Here is an 18772-nt window from a genome sequence, read left to right as displayed (position 1 = left end):
GGCTGGTATATTGCAATAGCTCATTAGCTGGCCCAGCGAAGCAAAGCCTCTGATAAAAGGGAGAGAATTTACCCGGAGGCAAACTCCCGAAACTCGCACTGTGTGTCGGTCCAAAAAAAAAGTTGTAAAATCTTTTAAATCAGACAGTCAAAATAATGCATTTCAGCATTCGCTTGAACACAATTCTGGAATAAGTCGAGCGTGTCCTTGTGGCCCCTTTATCTCCTCGGGGTTTCAGCTTCTTTCTTGGGTCTTTTTGTGTCCTCTCCTCTCATCAAATTTCAACAAGCAAAGTATATTTTCAGTTCAGCATTTTTGGGGAATAAGCTTATTTACTGTCTTTTAGGATTGAAATGAGAATATCATGTCTGTGCATCAAATACATAGCTGGAGTCAGGATGTGGTTCCCCTAGCTTGGCATATAAACTGTGACAGAAAAAATTATAAAACAAACAAAAAAAAGACACACCTCTTATTAAATTAACAGAAATTAACGAAATGATTCATACAACAAGTCCTTTTTTCCTACCACTTCCATGAAGAAAGAGGTAAATGTGACAGTTAGGCTTGGGCAGTATTGCTGTTTTCATGGCAACGGCTCTTGTATGAAGCTTTTGTTGTGGTTTTGCCTTTCGTTCGCACGATAGTAGTGTTTTGGGGCCTGAAAATGCACATTTTTGAAACTGCTGTCCAGATTGTAACCTTTTGAGAGCGCAACCCACTCTGTTACCATGTGAACTGGCAGTAGGCGGATCCTCTGAGAACGTTGACATCATGGCCGCACTTCGCACTTGCGCTTGGAGCATTCTCTCAATGTTATCATAAGCTATGTAAACAAATGTCCTGGTTCCAGTCTTAAATGTAATGCAGACATGATATTGATATACTCTTTCAGTCATAGGAAGAAGCTTAATAAGCATATTTCTTTAAAATTTGAACTATTCCTTTAATCCTTTGAAACCTGGGAAAACTGGCTTGATTTCTTTTTAAAAAAAATATGACAAGATGGCAATGAGCAACTTAACAAGGAATGAACCAAATATTAGCAAGAAATTGGTAAAATATCACACAAAAAATTACCTGAAAATCAGCAAAAAATAAAAAGAGAAAGAAATGTTAAAACAAAAACAACAAAATGGCCTCAACCTCAAAATTAAAAAGTGAAAAAAAAGCAGTTTTATTTTAAATATAAAGTTATTATGATTATAAATATAGTTTTCCCAACATTTTGGCATCCAAAAAAATAAAAAAATAAAATAAAATCACAATTCTCTCTCTCTTTTTCATTAGCACATTTTTAGATTTTTTTCTCAGTTACTCATTGCCTTTTCCCCATGTTTTTGAAAGAAATCAAACCAATTTGCTCAGGTTCTAAAAGATTTCAAATGCTTGTGAAAGACATCTGAACACAGCACAAGAAAACGGATGTGGATCCAGGTTTCAAAGGGCTAAAGCATTCTAATAAGTCCCTCTCATTCCTTCCTTGCACAGGACGAGTCTCCTTCTTCTCTTCCGGCACTGAAAACCTCCACCGTGTGGAGAAGGTGACGTGGGGGACGCGTTACGCCATCACAGTGTCCTTCACCTGTGACCCTGCACACGCCATCTCTGACCCCGCCTTGCCCTGAGGCACCCACGGGTGACGCCGCTGCTCACTGGCTCGAACCAGCCCTGCAGCAAAGAGAAGAGATCAGAGGGGAGAGACGAGGGAGGGCGAAGTGAGATTTTACTCGGAACATCAATGTCCTGTTGCTGCGCGGTCAATATCTGTAATTTTCTTTTATTTTCAGATACTGACTCACTGCCCCTCACTGATTGTGCCACAGAAACAAAGCACACACACTCACTCTCTCTTCTGTGGAGGTGTTTTCTTATTTTTTATCACCTGTGTGTTTTTATCCAATTTTCTACAGCAGTGTATCTTTTTATTGCACCATCATAATTGCTAGAATTAAGTTTTCTGTGTTCTCACCACATTTCCGCAATCTTGTTGATCATTCCGGGGACGGCTTGAGCAGAGAATGCCTCTCGACTGAAACCGTTTCAAAGAGGCTAAAGTGGGATTTTGTGTTTTCTGCGTCTCGGGGTGTGTTTTTTTTTTATTTTGAGGAGAGATATAAATCTTGGGAATCACCAACTGAAGCAGTCTTTCATCGCAAATTCCCCATTCATACTCGCCCTCACCCATGACCAATGAGGTGTTTTCTTCTGAGAAGAACCCTCTCTTTGTCCAGGAGTGATTGCTTTTCTTACTTGGTTGTCATTTACCTCCATGTGGTCAGTGAGGACGATTTAAAATAAAATAACTGACAGAACCTTAAAAGTCTGTTTGCCTCATTTTTAGCACAAAAACTGTTCCGTCTTTCGTCTGTTTTACCTCCAAAAACACGATCAAGAAACCACTTAAGTAACCAGATGAATTCCCAGTTTTCATCCCGTTTTCCAATATTGTTACATGTATACCTCTATTGCTTGCTACTCTACTGGAGCCGTACTTCCTTTGTGAGCCACACACTTGTGGAATTGCTTGAATGATCAAACGCTATCATCTTGAGAAGTCGCTTTGCTCGCCTTTCTTATTTTCCACACAGCTGCTCACAACAAACCACCCTCTCCATTCTTATTCTTTATAGGTTCTGCAGTTTGAGCCTTGAATCCATCAGCCAAAATTGGTTTGATTTTTTCGCAAAAGCCAGGGGAGTGAGTAATTTAACAAGACATTGACCAAAAATTAACAAGAAATTAGTAAAAATGTACAAGATAAAGAAAGTAAAACATACAAAGAAGAAAATGAACTAAAAAATGCTGAAAGCTAAAAATATATATATTCATACTTTTTTTTTGCAGCTTTAAAACTATATTACCGCGCATAATGATGCCACTGACAAATATAAATGCACTTGATATTAACTGTGGAATACAGTATAGGTATAGTATAGGTGTCCTGTTAAGGGGTACTTGCCAACTCACTGTAGACAGCTTTCTCGCTGTGCCTGTAACTTAATTACATTTATGTCGACTCAGGCAGAACAAGGCGTACTTATAACTTCACATCCACTGCAAACACACAGCTGACAGCTATTGTGCCTTTACCACAATATTGCTCTTCTCAGCTCCTTAGGGACCCATTATCAGATTCATTTATTTGTGTTAAGAGAAGCAGAACAGCAGTCCTACATGTGGAGGTGGGCTGTGTGGGAGGGATGCCAGTTTTTTGTGAAATGGGCTTATGGTGCTGGATATATGATGGTAAAACAGCAACACAGAGAACATATAGATAACAGAGTTATTTACAGCTGTCACATGTGTTCCAGCATCTTCTTCAAAGTGTTTAATCTACTCGATAATACGTTGAAACCTGAAGTTGTTAGGCAGTTTTCCCATCAAAGGAGTCATCAATCTTCAAAGTAAACGCTCTGGTCACTGTAAAGAAGCACGCGCTCATGTTGCACAGCTCTTGTGATGTATTGATCGACCAGTTTATAGAATTCTTTGATGGTCCAAACCGCAATGGACATCTTTACCTTATTCGTTTAACACTCCTTTAATGCTGTCAAGATTGGCTAATGATTTTTGTTCCTGTTACAGAAGACTGTAAACTTTTCACACAAGGTGAGAAAATTGTGTTTACCCCACAGCATAAAGTCTTCAGTGCTAAAATCAATCCAAGAAAGATCCTTTAAGTTCTTTAAACGATGGAAAGCAGTTGACCATTTCCTGAGCCCTGCCCCTTGTTAGCTGGCATTTGTATGTGTGGTTGTAAATGGGCCCTGTATGTTGTCCACGGTTTCTATAATCGCCCAATCCGAATTGCCCACATGGGTGTGTTTCAAGTGTGTCCCACATGGGTTATGCTAGGGTTACCTGGGTACCAAGTACATATGGATCCAAAATGGGCATCTCATCTGGGGCCCACTTGCGTGAACACACCCATGTGGACATATGGCATGAGGCCATAATCCCATATAGGGAAAGAAAAGGTCTGCACACCGTCAGTCTCACTGAGCAATCTTTATTTTTTCCGATGTAATGTTTACAAGATCTTCCTCAGTCCTTGAAAAAAAATGCCCATTGTGAGTTTAGCAGTGTTTGGACCTTATTCTATTTAAATGAAGTAATGCATATCTATTCTGAGCAAGTGATTGATGTCAAAAATGACTCTAAAAATGCTTTCAGTGTAGCTGTGAGTTATTTTTCAAGCCAACCACGATGGTTTCCTAGTTTTTACGCCTAAACGAAAGCTCCAACCCCCTCAAGTCCAGACACAACGCAAAAAGCTGCCCCCAGTGTCATTACAGTCACACTTCTGCCCAAACGCCAAAAATTTGACGAGTGGGGATGACATCATGTTGAACCTAAAAAAATGTGGCAAGCTGATATTCTTCAGCTTGGCCCTGAAAGAAAGGTCTAACACTATTTCAAGCTTCTCTGAGTAGTTATCAGAAAAACTAACGCTTACACTTGACACTTTTTCTTGTGTTTTTGGAAAGGATGAAAAAAAGACACCCCCCTCCAAACTCTTTTAATACAAAATTTCTCTGACACAGCTCACAGCAATTCACTATGTGCAGAAATCCAAAACTTGACAAAACTGCAGTGCCAAGATTGGGTGATAATTATTTGGGGTTTAGTAAACAGGGGGTTTTACATTGCCTGCTTTTGATTTAAATAAATAAATAAAATATTTTTTTACAGTCCAATAACTTCAGATCCATGTATGACGCATATGTTTGGAAAGATCAGTGTAATTAATGTACGATAACATTAGTGTGCTGAGACTCTTAAAACCTGCTCATTGCCAAGCCTGTGGCTGCCATAAATTATGATACAGCATCAATTATTGCATTCTTCAGGTAATCTGAGCAAATAATAGGACTCATGATACCATGTTTTATTCTCAAAGGTTTCTAACATGACACAAGCTGTGTCATTAATTGCACTGTGTCTGATTACCACCTTTATTATCATTGGCTTGTGCAAACCGGCCCCATTACATACCAGCGTCCGGCAGGCCAAGAGAGGAGTCAGACTGCTGACTTGACTAATCCCCATTTAATGAAACTCTTGGAAATGTCTGCCAGTGGAAGCAGTTCACACACAGCTGTAAACCACATCTGGATGGTGATTTAGTCCCACTCAGACAGCTTGGAAAGTTATGCCCAAAATGTCATTCAAAAGCAAAATGATCAGCCCAGTCTCATAGAAATATGTGAAGTGGACACAAGTTCTCAACAACGCAGAAAGAAGTGGTGGGCACAAAATGTGTTCAAATTACATGCTGGCCAGAGGCTCAATTTCATATATCTACAACCAATCTTTTATGTCCGGAGTCATTACAATCTACAGAGACCCTTTGGGTGAAGGATTTGGGGTAGGTAATACCAGAGGAAATTTGAGGTTTTAGAAAGTGTACTCAGTTCTTCTTATTATGTAAGACATAGTTTTGGTTATTCAATGTAACTTGGTACCCTGTACGTACTACATTAAGGCTTGGTCGTCTAAAGTCTATGACAGTAGGTGGGTTTCCATTAACCTTTAAATTGCAAAAATTTAAATTGCGAATGCATAATGAACCTAATCCAACACGTCAATTTAAAAAACTCCTGTTTATCGAAAAAAAGCTGATATTTATATTTTTACACTCGCATAAAGTGGTATTTCAGGCTATTTGAAAAAGCCGAATTTCACAAATTTGCAATGGAAACACTTTTTCACTTTTATAGATCATATGATGTCCATGACCAGGTGGTGGTAATATGACTTCATGGATGCCAACTGCCATTAAACCATAATAATAATAATAATAATAATAATAATAATAATAATAATAACTGCAACACAGTCACATGGCATGGCAACGCACAAAACATGGTGTTGTTTGTGGATAGAGGAAGAGCATGAGATCTTTTAAACTCTTCTACTTTAGATTGGTTTTATTGAGTGGCTGAAATAGAAATAAACCATAAAATAAATCCACATTCATATTTTAACACTGTGAGAACAATCTTTGTGTAAACAGATCAGCAAAAACAACCAAAAACACTATAATGTGCATGCCAGGCCTCTAGCCGGCCCTGTAACTTAGTAATGACACACCATAGAAAACCACGCACAGCGCAAAGTGCAGTCCTGACCATTCTCACAGGATCTGCGCATTGCCAGTTTACAGGGCAATAAAGGTTTTCTTTTTTTAAAAAAATACACTCTGGAACCTGATTTAAAAAGTTTGCCTTTTCAGGCCCCCCAAAACACCGTTGTCGTGTGAACAAAAGATCAAACCGCAACAGAAGTTTAACATTTCATGCAAGACCCGTTCCTGTGTAAATGGCCCCTGATATGACCAATTGGACATCAATAGTATATCCATATCATACCCACTGGATAAGAGACATCCTTTATTTCAATTGGTTACTCCTACAAATTTGGGAAAATATAGATTTTCTTCCAACTTGTTCAAATGACTAATTTCTTGATTGAAGCAACTTTTGTGGTTCAGGTTCAGGGTCAAAAAACTTCAACCAAGTAGCAACCTCCAAGGCTAAAAAAAAATGAAGCTAATACGGAAGTGCCAAGAACTGCAGTTCCTCAAAAGGCCACATGAGGCTGGCCCAAAAATCCCTAGTGACATTGAATTTTGTTCATCTGATGTCACAACCTAAATTCAACCAAATATCAATGTGTAGGCCTAATATGTTGGTCGCCGGCTTGATCATTTTGACATATTTTGTGCCCAACATTATGTGCTGCTTTAATAAGGAGTTGTGTCCATTTCATGAATTTCAGTGAGACTGTGTTGAAATGATATGAGAGCTGAACTGTACATTATAGCAGTGTAATGGCACCCTATCATACAGAAATGCAGTATCTCAGTAGACTTTGTTGAATTTGTGACTGTAACGATACTTTTAAGATTCTTGTTGAGAAATCCTTCCACGAAAGCCCAAATGTTATCATTTCCTATGAGCAAAAACTCCCAGCTGATTTGAATTCAAGTCACAAACATCTACGCAGTTTTCTATGGAGGTCAAGCACAGAGCAGTGCTTGATTAGTGCTAAAACTAGAATGTCAAAGCAGCAATTATCTATTAAGAGAAGTCACAAGTTTCTGTCCAATAACGGTGATGTGACAGACTCCTCGGGTTGGATTTCAACAACACCGGAGGAGGTGACACACGCCGGCATGTTCTGTCATTTAAAAGGTCACATCCTGCAACTTAATAGCGTTTTCATTTGGAATGTCTCCAAAGGAAATATTCAATCCAAAAAAAAAAAGGATTTTTATCCATTTCGACGCATCTCTGTCCTTCCAAACCACAAGCTGTTTTCAGCGGCAGGTTCTCATTCACTTGTGACTAATTACTGATTTTACTCAGCCGTTAAAAACAAATATATTATGTCTTCTGTGGCTCTGGGGAGCTTTATCAAGTCTAAGAAATGACAGCACTTAATGGATATCAACCTCAGTTATCTCAGCTTGGGTCAGGAGACTAGAAACCTTTGACAAAATGCAGAAAAGTGAAAGCTGCCAAAGCTTAGAAGGATTAAAAAGATGTCTTTTTGATTAAAACATTAAGATGTAGAAATGGGAATTGGGTGTGTTAATCATATGTGATATGATCTGATTGGTCAACAGCATCTGAGGGGTGTATCACGAAGTGAGATTAGTGTGTTGAGTCTAAAGTCGGGCGTTTCCATCCTACGAAGGTGGCTCTCTTTTAACTTAGCTCAATCGCCATGGTAACTTGTGCTGTCAGGACCAGTTCATGTTCTGAGTTTTGGCTTGAAATTGGCTAAAAAACGCCTTTCACTGCTTCTTTGAGCAGCATCTATAATCAGTGTCAGTAGCAGGTTGTATATAAAATTTGGGAAGTCATTTATATAGAATGTGTATAGGGGTAGGAATAAATAAGTGTGTACTTTGTACTCCTTTTCAAACGTGATATTTAAGTTTAAGTGACTTAAGTATTTGTTTATTGAGAAATTGTTGGTATATTTACGTGTAATAAAGATGAATAAATTCATTCATTCATTCAGTATATAAGGGATACAGATTCTCAGCTGAGCGAACATGTTATAAATGCATTTTATCCAACTTAATGTTACAGAAATGCCACCGAACAAAGCCCTGCAATAACATTAATGCTTAATGTATGCATCGCATCACTTTTTTTTGAAAATACACAGAAACCTACAGTACATCAGTGATACAAAAAATCTGAGCAAGAATATTGTTCCATTTTAATAATGGTCCAAACAGTGATGCTCACAACAAATTATTTTAATTTTTTTAAAACACCATTTCCTTGTCTAGTTCTGAGTCTTATTTGCCTTGTCTGTTACACATTTTACAATTATTTTTGCTAATTTTTGGGGTCATTCTTTCTTTCCCTGCTCACTTCCTTCTTCTCATGTTTTTTTTTTTTAAGAAATCAAACAGATTCTTTCAAGTGTTAACTTGTGAATTCAAAAAATTAGTAATTTTCTGCCATCTTTCCTCGGGTTGTTGTCATCAAAGCATCAGTATTGTAGGCGGCATGCAATCAATCTTTTTTAAGCGTCATTTGACTTGTTTTATGTTAACGCTCTCAGAGCCTGAAGCAGGAAGTTAACAGAGACAGTCGATAACCTCCTCCTTGGTTCCTGTTATCTCTTAGTGCAGGTTTAGGGTTTGTTGAGCCTGCTCAGCCAAAGAGAGCTCTGCTCTGTTGAACTCGCTTCATCATACAACCCCCGGGACTCAAATACAAATGAGTCTAATGAGCAGATGAAGTTCAGGTAGAGAAAGAGGGTGGACAAGCTCAGGTAAGATGAATAAAGTGATGAGGCAGAAGAGCAGGCAGGAAGCTGATTTGAGCAGAGACAGACTAATGAGGCTGATGCAGAGCAGGCATGCAGCTGGGAAAAAAGATAAAAGCAGCACAGAAACACAGGAGGGGAAGAACACTGCAAACAGAAACCCCCAAAACAAAAGAAAACACAATCTTCTTCATAACAAACCCACGAGGGAAAACAAAGCCAGACTAACAATTATAGGCGACTTAAATGAGTCTTTTACCCAGAATCAGACCAAAAGGTCATCAAGACACTGATTGTGACACCATGTAAAACCATCAGGTCCTCCACCACTGCAGGCAGAGAAAAGGCACATGTCTTCACTGCTGCATAAAATCCGCATTATTGTCTGTAGAACCTTATTAGACAGTTGAAATTCACCGAATGAAAAGCCATCAGTAAAAAGATGCACACACACATACATTCATTATAAATTCTGAAGTTATGATTCTACATTGTGAGATGTGTTTGTTGATGGTCTGCTGTGGCAACCTGGGCTCTTATATTGCTACATCTTTATATATAAGGCAATTCTTGGTGTGCTCCTACACTACCTAAGTGTTTTTATCATATAGAAAAGTAGCAGATATAATCATTGCACTATCTGTCCCAGACACTCAGATAGAAATTGGGACAATGACTTTTGGGTTTTCTGCACCCTCAGCCTTGAATTTGTTGCAGAATGACTTGAAACTCAATGAATGTTATGAAATGTTTTATAATCTAAAATAAAAGATGTAGAAGCAGATTTTATAGGTCAGTGTTTATAGTTTCCCTGGTTGTACAGCTTACTCCCAGAAAGTTCTCAGTTGACTCAGATAAGGGGCATGGGAGAGTCCAAACTCTGGACTTTCATGCAGGAGTCAGGAGTTTTCTTCTGTCTGAATGTGATGCGTTTTTTTTCTACACTTTACCATGTGAGTCCTAATCCTAACCATCTGTGCCAGCATGTGCGCATGTGCAGAGAATACGTCTCTTTTCTGATTGGTTAATCCTTTAACACCTGAGCCATCATCAATTTTCTATTGCTGCATTTAGCGCTTTTGGGCTGCATTTAGAAGAAAATTGGTTTGATTTCTTTCAAAAGCACAGGAAAAATATAATGAGAAACTTCGCAAGAAATATCCTGCAAACTAAAAAAAAAGATAGAGGTGAAACGGAAATAACACAGTGAGGGAAGATATTCCAGAAAACTACATTTTCAATTATTTGTAAATTTAAAATAACATTACACAAATAAAGGAAAGGGGGAAAAAGAAAACAATTTTAATAAGAAATACATTTTTGGAACATTCTAGATTTTATTTTCTTGTGTTTTGTGTAAGTTTGTTTTTTTTCTTAAATTTTTTCTTTTTTTTCTATTTTCCAGAAATTTTCTTGTAATGTTTTATTAATTTCTTATTGAGATTTAGGCAAATAATATGTTCAAATACAGTCAAGTAGATGTTTCTCAGTTTGAAGTTTGGACTGAATGTACAGACTCACCTATGGTGAAAAATATTACCTGTGTACTGCACTGTCTAATTCCTCTCTCTGGGGATTACAGTGTACATTGAAGCAAAGCTAAAAGTGCTTCACTCCAGCTCATGGGTGAACACATTTCACAGGCTCAGGGGAGAAATCAACAAATCCCTCCAAGATTTCTCATGAATCTTGAACGTATGCAGCCATAAGCTGATAAGTCCCACAGAGACCAGATCGCATCCAAAAATTTGCATTGAGGAAATGCTGCAGAGAGGTGTCAGACTGTGTGGGGAAAAGTGAGAAAAAAGAAAGAAAAGCTGAGGCCATTTCCACATCTATGCTGTGACAATGTTTGGGAAGCACAGGGGCGAATGGCTGCAATGAATTTATGCATGAGTTTGTGACATTTGACATGCAAACGCACAGAAAAAGTCAAAGTGTACCAAAGTGTTGCAATCCCACCTGGGGCATTAGTTTGAAAATGTCACGGCTCTGGATATCATTCAGATCGTATTCATAATCATAAGAAATGTGATGCCACGGATGTTTTTTTTTCTGTCAGAGAGTGTGTTTGTGGAACACAGCAGCTGTGTCCAGACATGCATAATATTACCATCCATGCAGCTGCACACACGGTTTGTTTTCCAGTCCCTGTCTCCTGAATCTAAAGGGGACAGAGTAACGTTACAGCAGATGGTTGTGCGCGCTGATAAGACTTTAATAAGTCAGATTAAAGGAAAAGAGCTTCCATTCAGCACTACGAGCCATCTTAATTAAAGAGTTATGAACTCTCCATAAAACATGAGGCACATTTATGCCTTGCTTATTAAGATACCTGCCTAAAGGAACATCCTGAACAGAAGGGGCCGTCACCTTCATCTCGCTATACTTTATTAAAAGAACAGTTTACCCCAAAAATAAAAAAGACAAAAAATTTTCTCTTTCCTGAATTGCTATTTAACCTGGATTGTCTTGGTGTGAGTTGCAGAGTGTTGGAGAGTGTCTGCCTTCTCTCAAATAAAATGGAACTAAATTGAACTTTGTTTGCACTGCCAAAGGATCCAAAAAAAAAAAAAAGCGAAAAAAAAAAGGAAAATTAAACAACAATGTCTCTTTCCAGAAATCATGACCTGGTACCTCAAGATAGTTCACATAACTGTCTGTGAGTAGTTTCATGTGGGAACTATTTTCTTTGTACTGAACTACTCTCACCAACCGTATCAACGCGCAGAAGGAAGTGTGCATCTACTCATGGCTGAGGGGCTACAATATTACAGTGACCTGCAGCAGAGGGCTGAGGCTGGAATTGAACCCGCAGCTGCTGTGGTGAGGACACAGCCTTTGTGCATAGGGAGCCCACTCTATCCACTGAGCCACCAGGCACGCCCAGGTTATGATTTCTGGTTAATTCCATTATATCGGAAAGAAGGTGGACATCTCTACGGCTGATGTCTCAACACTCACACCAAAACAATATAGACTGATAATTAGCACTACAGACTGGAAGAGAAATCTAAGTTGCCTTGGATGTTGAGCAAATCAGGTGATCAGTTATTGAATTAAAAATTTTGAATACAACACTTTTTATGAGAAAGTAAATGCTGCAGAGGTGTCATCATTCTCAATGAGGTAAGTAGGCCACAGTTCAGATTAGTGAACAGAGCATACAAAGCCTCATTGGAAGCGCTCCTTCTTAGCAGTAGGAGTTTTTGGCACTGAGTTTGCCACAGGAGTGGAAGTGTGTTTGCCTCTGTGGGATGATGCGTGCAAATTGAGTGAAAATGATTGGCCATGCAGGTGGAGGTTTTTTTTCGTTGCCTGCCAAAGAACACCTTTGCAATCCAGATGTGGGCTCAAATCAGTTTCTCTGAGCTAAATATAGTCACAAAGACAAAATACCCAGAATGTAACTGCTACGGAAATAGATTGTTTTGAGCTTTAATTAGTGATGTGATGAAAAATAACCAACCAGGCTGAGCAGTCAACTGCCCCCAGGCCCCAGACCCTGAGGGGCCCCTGAACTAGTTTTCAGGGTTCCCACGCATTATCATGAACGAAATTTAAAAACTTTTCCGTGACTTTTCAAGGACCACCCAATTTTTTTTTTCTTGCCCCACTTGCCAGGGGATTTCCAAATATATAACATTAAAACTCGTTCAGGGACTGTCTAAAATTTGAAAATTAGAATGATAATTTCTGTTTTTACAGTGTCTGGCTGTGATAAATGGGGTCATTTTGACGTTTTTACTAAACATAACATGCTTTTAAATAAATGTAAGAAAAAAATGAAAATATGACTTCCAGACCATGTTTTTAATTTAAAAAAAATAAGAAAACAAAAACACAATTACCAATAATACCCAATAATATTGTTTCAGGTTTCTATAAAAGATGACAAAATTCTTAGAAAAAAAAGAAGAAATAATCGCCAAAAACTAAGAAAATAGATTGTCAAAGGTTTTATAGAAAACATGCCTACCAAACCCGGGGGGATGTTTTCTTCTTCTGGTGAGTCACTGCAAAACGGTGTGAAAGCAGATTTAGATGAAACATTTTCTGACCTCTAGACACTAGTTACCTACTGTTTATTTCAACAAAGTCTTGTAGGTTTGGCAATGGCGCTTTTGGGCTGCTTTTGGTTAAATAAAAAAAAGATCTTACTCTTTAACCTTAAGGTCTGTCTCAGCGGGGATCCTTTCTATAATATTGTCAGACACTTAATATAGTGAGCATGTCAGTGGCAAAAAACAAGCACTTTTAGTCGATGTAAATTGAGGGTGCACAAATGCTTCAAGTAGTTACATTGCAGCTTGTCTTTCTCAATTCTGGACCAGTTTTAAAAAATGATTGTCTCCATTAAGCCCAGGTTAGATGAAAGATTTGCGATGAGACGGATTCAAAGTGACAACTACTTGCAACATGTCTGCAAAGTTTTAAAACCCCGCAAGTTCACACCAATGCAACTAGACGAGATGGTTTATCATCTCCATAGCAACCTCTCTATATGCTTCTGTTCTGATTTCCCACTTTTTAGGTTTATTTGTTGCCTAGCTGAATATCATTTGTAACTTCCTAAAATATGAGTGAGGTAAGTGATACATGCTACAGCTGCATTTGTAGTAGGCTGATGATGAAACAGAGAAAACATAAACAAAATGACCTGAACTTTGGATGGATCCTATTCATAGTAAATAAGCCACAATAATTTCAATAACCAGCACTGATAAATTGGTGAGTGTGTGTGTGTGTGTGTGTGTGACATGCAGCACATGAAGTGAGCAGCGGCGGCGACCCACGGTGTGACACTGACACACCATGAGGACAAAGACTATGAGTCGTGCCTACAGCTGCTGGGATGTAAATGAGGCGGACTCAGACTCGACAGGGATGGAAGGTTGTTGTCAGAAATTGCAGCAGTAAGTCGCCGTCTGTGGACAGATAACTGACTTTACCTGCTGACTTTACTGCAAGCTGATTGGCTGTTGAAACAGGTTATGTGCCGTATGTTCTAAAACCAGCCGCTCGCGATTTGACCAGCTGAGCTGCAGGTGACATCATCAACTGGAGTTGAGCTGAAACTGACCACATCACACCGCTGTGACTTTTCTCTGCAATGTTTGAAGGTGGTTTTGTCTTACTGGGAATCATATGTCTGAACTGTGCTTTAGTCACTGATACACAACGGACATTTCTCAATTAAGTCTAAATTGCTCTCCATTTTTTGACAGGAGGTGGAGGATGACTAGGGGCCCAACTGCACCTTTTTGCCCCAAGCCCCCCCTCCCCAAGAGTCCGGCCATGCTCATGTTCACACAGCAAATTAAATGTCTGCCTTTGCAAACAATATCGAAACTGAATCAGCATGCTGCATTAACCCTTTGAAACCTGGCGTGACATCTCTTTTCTTGTGCTGCTTTCAGACGCCTTTAAAGCTTTGAACCCAGAGCAAATTGGTGCAATTTCTTTCGAAAACATGGGAAAAAGGAAAATGAGCAACCTAGCAAGAAATGCTCCACAAAATGCAAGAAAATAGTATGTCAAAGGACTACAATTAAAAATGAGCCAGATGGCCAACACTGACACATTTACAGAAATGATGAATAATATGTGTTGTCTTTATAAATATTATGGATGAAATGAAAATTAAATTTAGCAGATTATTTAAAAAAAAGAAAACATATGGGAAAAATGTCTAGAAAAAAAGAAAACAGCAAGCGAAGATGTCTAGGAAAAAAAGAAGAAGAAAAAAGCGGGGTGAAATTATATTTATGGCTTATTATAATATTTGCACATTTTAAATTATGCTATGGAATTGTTTATTTTTTAAGCATTTTTCTAGGCTTTTTGCCTTGCATGTTTTGTTTCATTAACTTTCTTTTTCAGTTTTTTTGTTTATTTTGTTTTTTTCTTTCTATCTTTCTTTCTTTCCTTCTTTCTTTCTGTCTTTCTTTTTCTTCCCTTTTTCTCTTCAGCTACATCTTTTTTAAAAACTAATTTTCAGGTAATTTTGTGGTACTTTTTAAAAAAAAATAATTTCTTGCCATATTTTGGGTCATTTCCTCTTTTCTAGCTAATTGCCCTCTTAATGTTTCTGAAAGAAATCAAGCCAATTCGCACAGGTTTCAAGGAGTTAACATGCATTGGCTTGATTTCTTTCAGAAACATTAAGAGGGCAATTGTTGTATTGGCACGTTTTAGCTTCTATAATTAAAACGGAGTCCTTGTACTGAACACAGCACCGAGGAATCAGCTCCTCCTCAGATGGTGAGGAGGTGAAGAAGCGCAGCAGAGAGAAGCGTCACAGTGCTAATGGGGCTCGGTGGGGCTTTATGGCAAAAACAGCAGCATGGATGGAACAACAGTTTATTTTCTCTCTAGCTAGAGAGGATTTTATTATGACTCTAGCGCAGTGTTGCTTGAATCATTATATCATGAGAAAGTGTTTGCCTTTGGTCACCAGTGCTCGGCTTTTACGCAGGTAGAGGTTATCACCCACCTAGTGCTGTTCCAAAATCTTCCTCTTTTCCTCAAGGTGATTGACAAGTCACTTGAACGTCCCCATGACCAGCGTCTCGGAGTTGAACTCAAATTGATTGCCGGAGGACGCGGACTTCCCCCACGAGTAGAGGCTAGGCGGCCGCTGCTTGAACGAGGACGTGTACCTGTAGAAGCTCCTGTGCCTGTTCTTCAGGTACTCCCTGTAGTTCTTGGTGAGCAGCGTGTACAGGAAAGGGTTAATGCAGCTGTTGCTGTATGTGAGGCTCGCCACCAGGTAGTTAATGCAGGTGTGCGTCTGCGAGGCCAGGCTCAGCGGCTTGGTGTGGTACAGAGGCAACAGCTGCCAGATCCAGAAGGGAAGGAAGCACGCCCAGAACACCAGCACGATGGTGAAAATCATGATGAGCACTTTCTGCTTCGGTGACCGCTTGGCGCCTCTGCTGATCACAGTGTTGCGCTCCGACTCCAAATAAGTGCGCGCCAACTTGACGTACAGGTAGCCGATGATGAGCCCCGGTGCCATGATGCTGGTGCCAAACAGGACCGTCACATAGACTTTATAAGCCACGGGCGCCCAGGTGGGTGCGCACATCCGCTTCACACCTCCATCCGGCGTCTTCTTGGTAGTCTGGGCGACCATTATCATCATGGGCACAGTGAGGACCAGAGAGAGCAGCCAGACCCCCCACGCTAGAGCTTTACGGTAACTCTTGGAGCGTCTCACCGTGTCCAGTGGCTTGGTGACGGCCAGGTAGCGCTCCGTGCACATGACGGTGAGCGTAAAGATGCTGGCGTGCATGGTGAGGAGGTCCAGGCTGAGCAGGATGCGGCAGCCCACATCCCCGAAGTACCAGTCCTTTAGGAAGTAGGTGGACACAACGAAGGGGATGGTGGAGAGGTAGAGCAGGTCCGCCACGGCCAGGTTGATGATGGAGATGTACATGGAGGTGGCGAAGCGGATCGAGTGGCACATCACCACTAGCGTGTACACATTCCCCGACACTCCGATGATGTAGACGAAGGAGAGAAGCGTCCCGAAAGTGGACGTGATAACGAGTTCGTGGTCAGTCCCGGAGCCGCCGACCCGCGGCGCGTTTAAATCCCCAGACTTGTTATACATCGCGCGCTCCGGTGATCTACTCTCCGGATGTTTTGGCTTCGTGCTCTCGGACTTCTCTCCGGAGAAGTTTGGAAAGATGCGCACCGGCACAGGTTGCGTCTTGCGTTTCCGCCTCTCCGCTCACCGCCTGCTGCTCTTTTGCTCCTGACGTCACCACTGCTATACTCACACCGAAGATGTTATATCAAAAATGTATTAGATATTCAACCCGTGCCATGACTGTGAATATGGTTCAGCTTTAAATGGAAGAGTTTGCGCGAGAAAGGAGAGCATGCTCCTTAAACACTGAGAGATGTGATTCTGAAAAAAAAAGTTTGCAGTGTGCACCTGACGCCACAGAAACAACAAGACAATCCAAAGAAAATCCACAAAGAGTCACTTTTACGCACAGACTTGCCGGAGCAATGATTTCAAAAATCACTTTTATATCTCCTAGTTAATCTCCGATGTGCCATTTCTCGCTGCAAATGAGACCGATAACGACGAGTCTAAGCAGCACAGATAATTAATCTTTTCCTCTTGCACTGACCACATGAGAGATCACACACTTAGGACTCCCCTTTCTGTTCCCACAGATCCAATTAATGCCCTTTCTTGTGCACATGGGCCAGCCTGCAGCTCAGGTCGGTTGATTGTTCAGCAGGAAGTTCAACTAAATTATTAAGATTGTTATCATTTGAAGCAGAGATAGCTCGAAATGTCAGGGGATAATTACAGACCTTGGTAAGAATAAAATCTAACTTTTTTCTTGTCTTTTTACAAAAGCTGACATAGCAATTTTGGTTCCCTGGGCAAGCTTGCCCAGTCCCCCTCACCCCCCTCAAAATGAAAAACCTTGTACTATTATGATGCTTGTAATTTGTTAGTATACTAATATATATAGAGAATAAATGCATGGTATTAATACTAATATTAATACCATAAATATTTAGCGTAACATACTTAAACCAAATGGTAGAGATGGCTCATTTAGGTTGAATTCAGTTCAACCCATATTTCATTACTATAGTGACTCAAAAAGTGCTCTATCAAACAGTCGAGTGGAACATTAAAGGATTATAGGAAGATCCACCACTCTTTAGAGATGTAGGAATATCTCTTAATGCTGCAACTTCACTTCAGAAAGTCAATTAAGGCTCATTCTTTTTATTTCCAAGGACAACACTTGAATAATAAATGAAATCAGATTCTTTGCCAATAGATTAATTTTTTATTGCCACATTCATTTTTTTCGGAATAAGTATCACTCATGGATGGATGAGTAAACAGGCCTGCCAGCCACAGGCCCAGGGGCCCAAAGTGTCATGCCCCCCCTGGCCTTTATTAGCAAAATGTCAAATTAGCATTTACTTGACAGGAAGACAATGAAAATAACCAGCAAAAGACATAAAATGACAAACAATATACAAAATTACCTTAAAGAGACACAATCACAAAGAGACACAAAATGATAAAAAAGACACAAAATTACTCAAAAAGACCCCAAACTAAAAAAAGTAGATACAAAATGACCACAAAATGATAAGAAAAAGCTACAAAATTACTGTACAAAGACACAATGCAACCACAAGGAGACAAAAAATGACCACAAAATGGTTTAAAAAAGACACAGAATTGTCTTAAAAAGACACAAAACAACCACAAGGAGACACAAAATGACCAGGAAAACACACAAACCCACCAAAAAATTCATTAGAACTACAAAAAGAAGTCTGTGTCTCACTCTGATGTGTGAGAGGTGATGAGGCCCTTAGCATATCTGTGTCCAGGGGTTCATGGTCTTATAATCCGCCCATGGCATCACAACTTCCAGTAGGCCTACGAGAACACAAAAAAAGGAAGCAGACAGTCATGATGGTTTGATATTTCCAAACAGACAAATACCTGCAGTGTGTCCCCTATATTCTTCAGAAAGTTGTCCGTTTATTGTCTTTTTTTTTTTCATTTCAGTTTGCTCTCTCACATCCCCTCTCATCTTCCCAAATCGATGAGGATGTTCTGAGCCAGCAATCATGAGCCAATAATCTTACCCAGACAGTGTAGGTGTCCTCAGACTCTATCCATCCACGGGTGACTGATCTCCAAGGCCGACTGCGATACTGTACCATCCATCCTCAAAGCTAAAAACCACTCTCAGACACTCTGTGTGGAGTGTGTGTGTGTGTGTGTGTGTGTGTGTGTGCGCGTGCATCTGTCACAGTTTCAGTTTCAGCTCATGGACAGAGCAGCTCTGAGCCATAAATATAACAGTCATTAGTTAGGTCATGTTGGGCTCAAAGTGCAGAGGAAAAGGCAAGGAAGGTATGAGAGGTAGCAGTTAAAGGAATACTTCACCCACAAAAGTATCATTTATATTTC

At 39.8% G+C, this 18772-nt stretch overlaps 2 protein-coding genes across 2 annotated transcripts in view; one reads left to right on the top strand and one right to left on the bottom strand.

The window, feature by feature from the left end:
• The window catches only part of uts2r2 (urotensin-2 receptor 2), a 29639-nt gene extending 27324 nt beyond the window's left edge, over window positions 1-2315 (top strand). Inside the window, 1 exon segment of the mRNA XM_042507589.1 lies at window positions 1492-2315. Coding sequence (XP_042363523.1) covers window positions 1492-1628 — 137 coding nt within the window. The 3' untranslated portion in view covers window positions 1629-2315.
• On the bottom strand, window positions 1594-16471 carry LOC121958574 (urotensin-2 receptor). Its single transcript, XM_042507588.1, has 2 exons — window positions 15293-16471; window positions 1594-1671 (listed from the first exon to the last, which is right to left on the bottom strand). Exon 1 carries the CDS (start codon window positions 16412-16414, stop codon window positions 15341-15343), a length of 1074 nt encoding a protein of 357 aa, XP_042363522.1. The 5' UTR covers window positions 16415-16471; the 3' UTR covers window positions 1594-1671; window positions 15293-15340.
• Window positions 16472-18772: the final 2301 nt, after the last annotated feature.

This window comes from Plectropomus leopardus, chromosome 19 (assembly GCF_008729295.1).
Source record: "Plectropomus leopardus isolate mb chromosome 19, YSFRI_Pleo_2.0, whole genome shotgun sequence".
Classification (NCBI taxonomy): domain Eukaryota; kingdom Metazoa; phylum Chordata; class Actinopteri; order Perciformes; family Serranidae; genus Plectropomus; species Plectropomus leopardus.
Note: the sequence above shows the minus strand (reverse complement) of the source record. Positions and strands in the feature narration are given on the sequence as shown.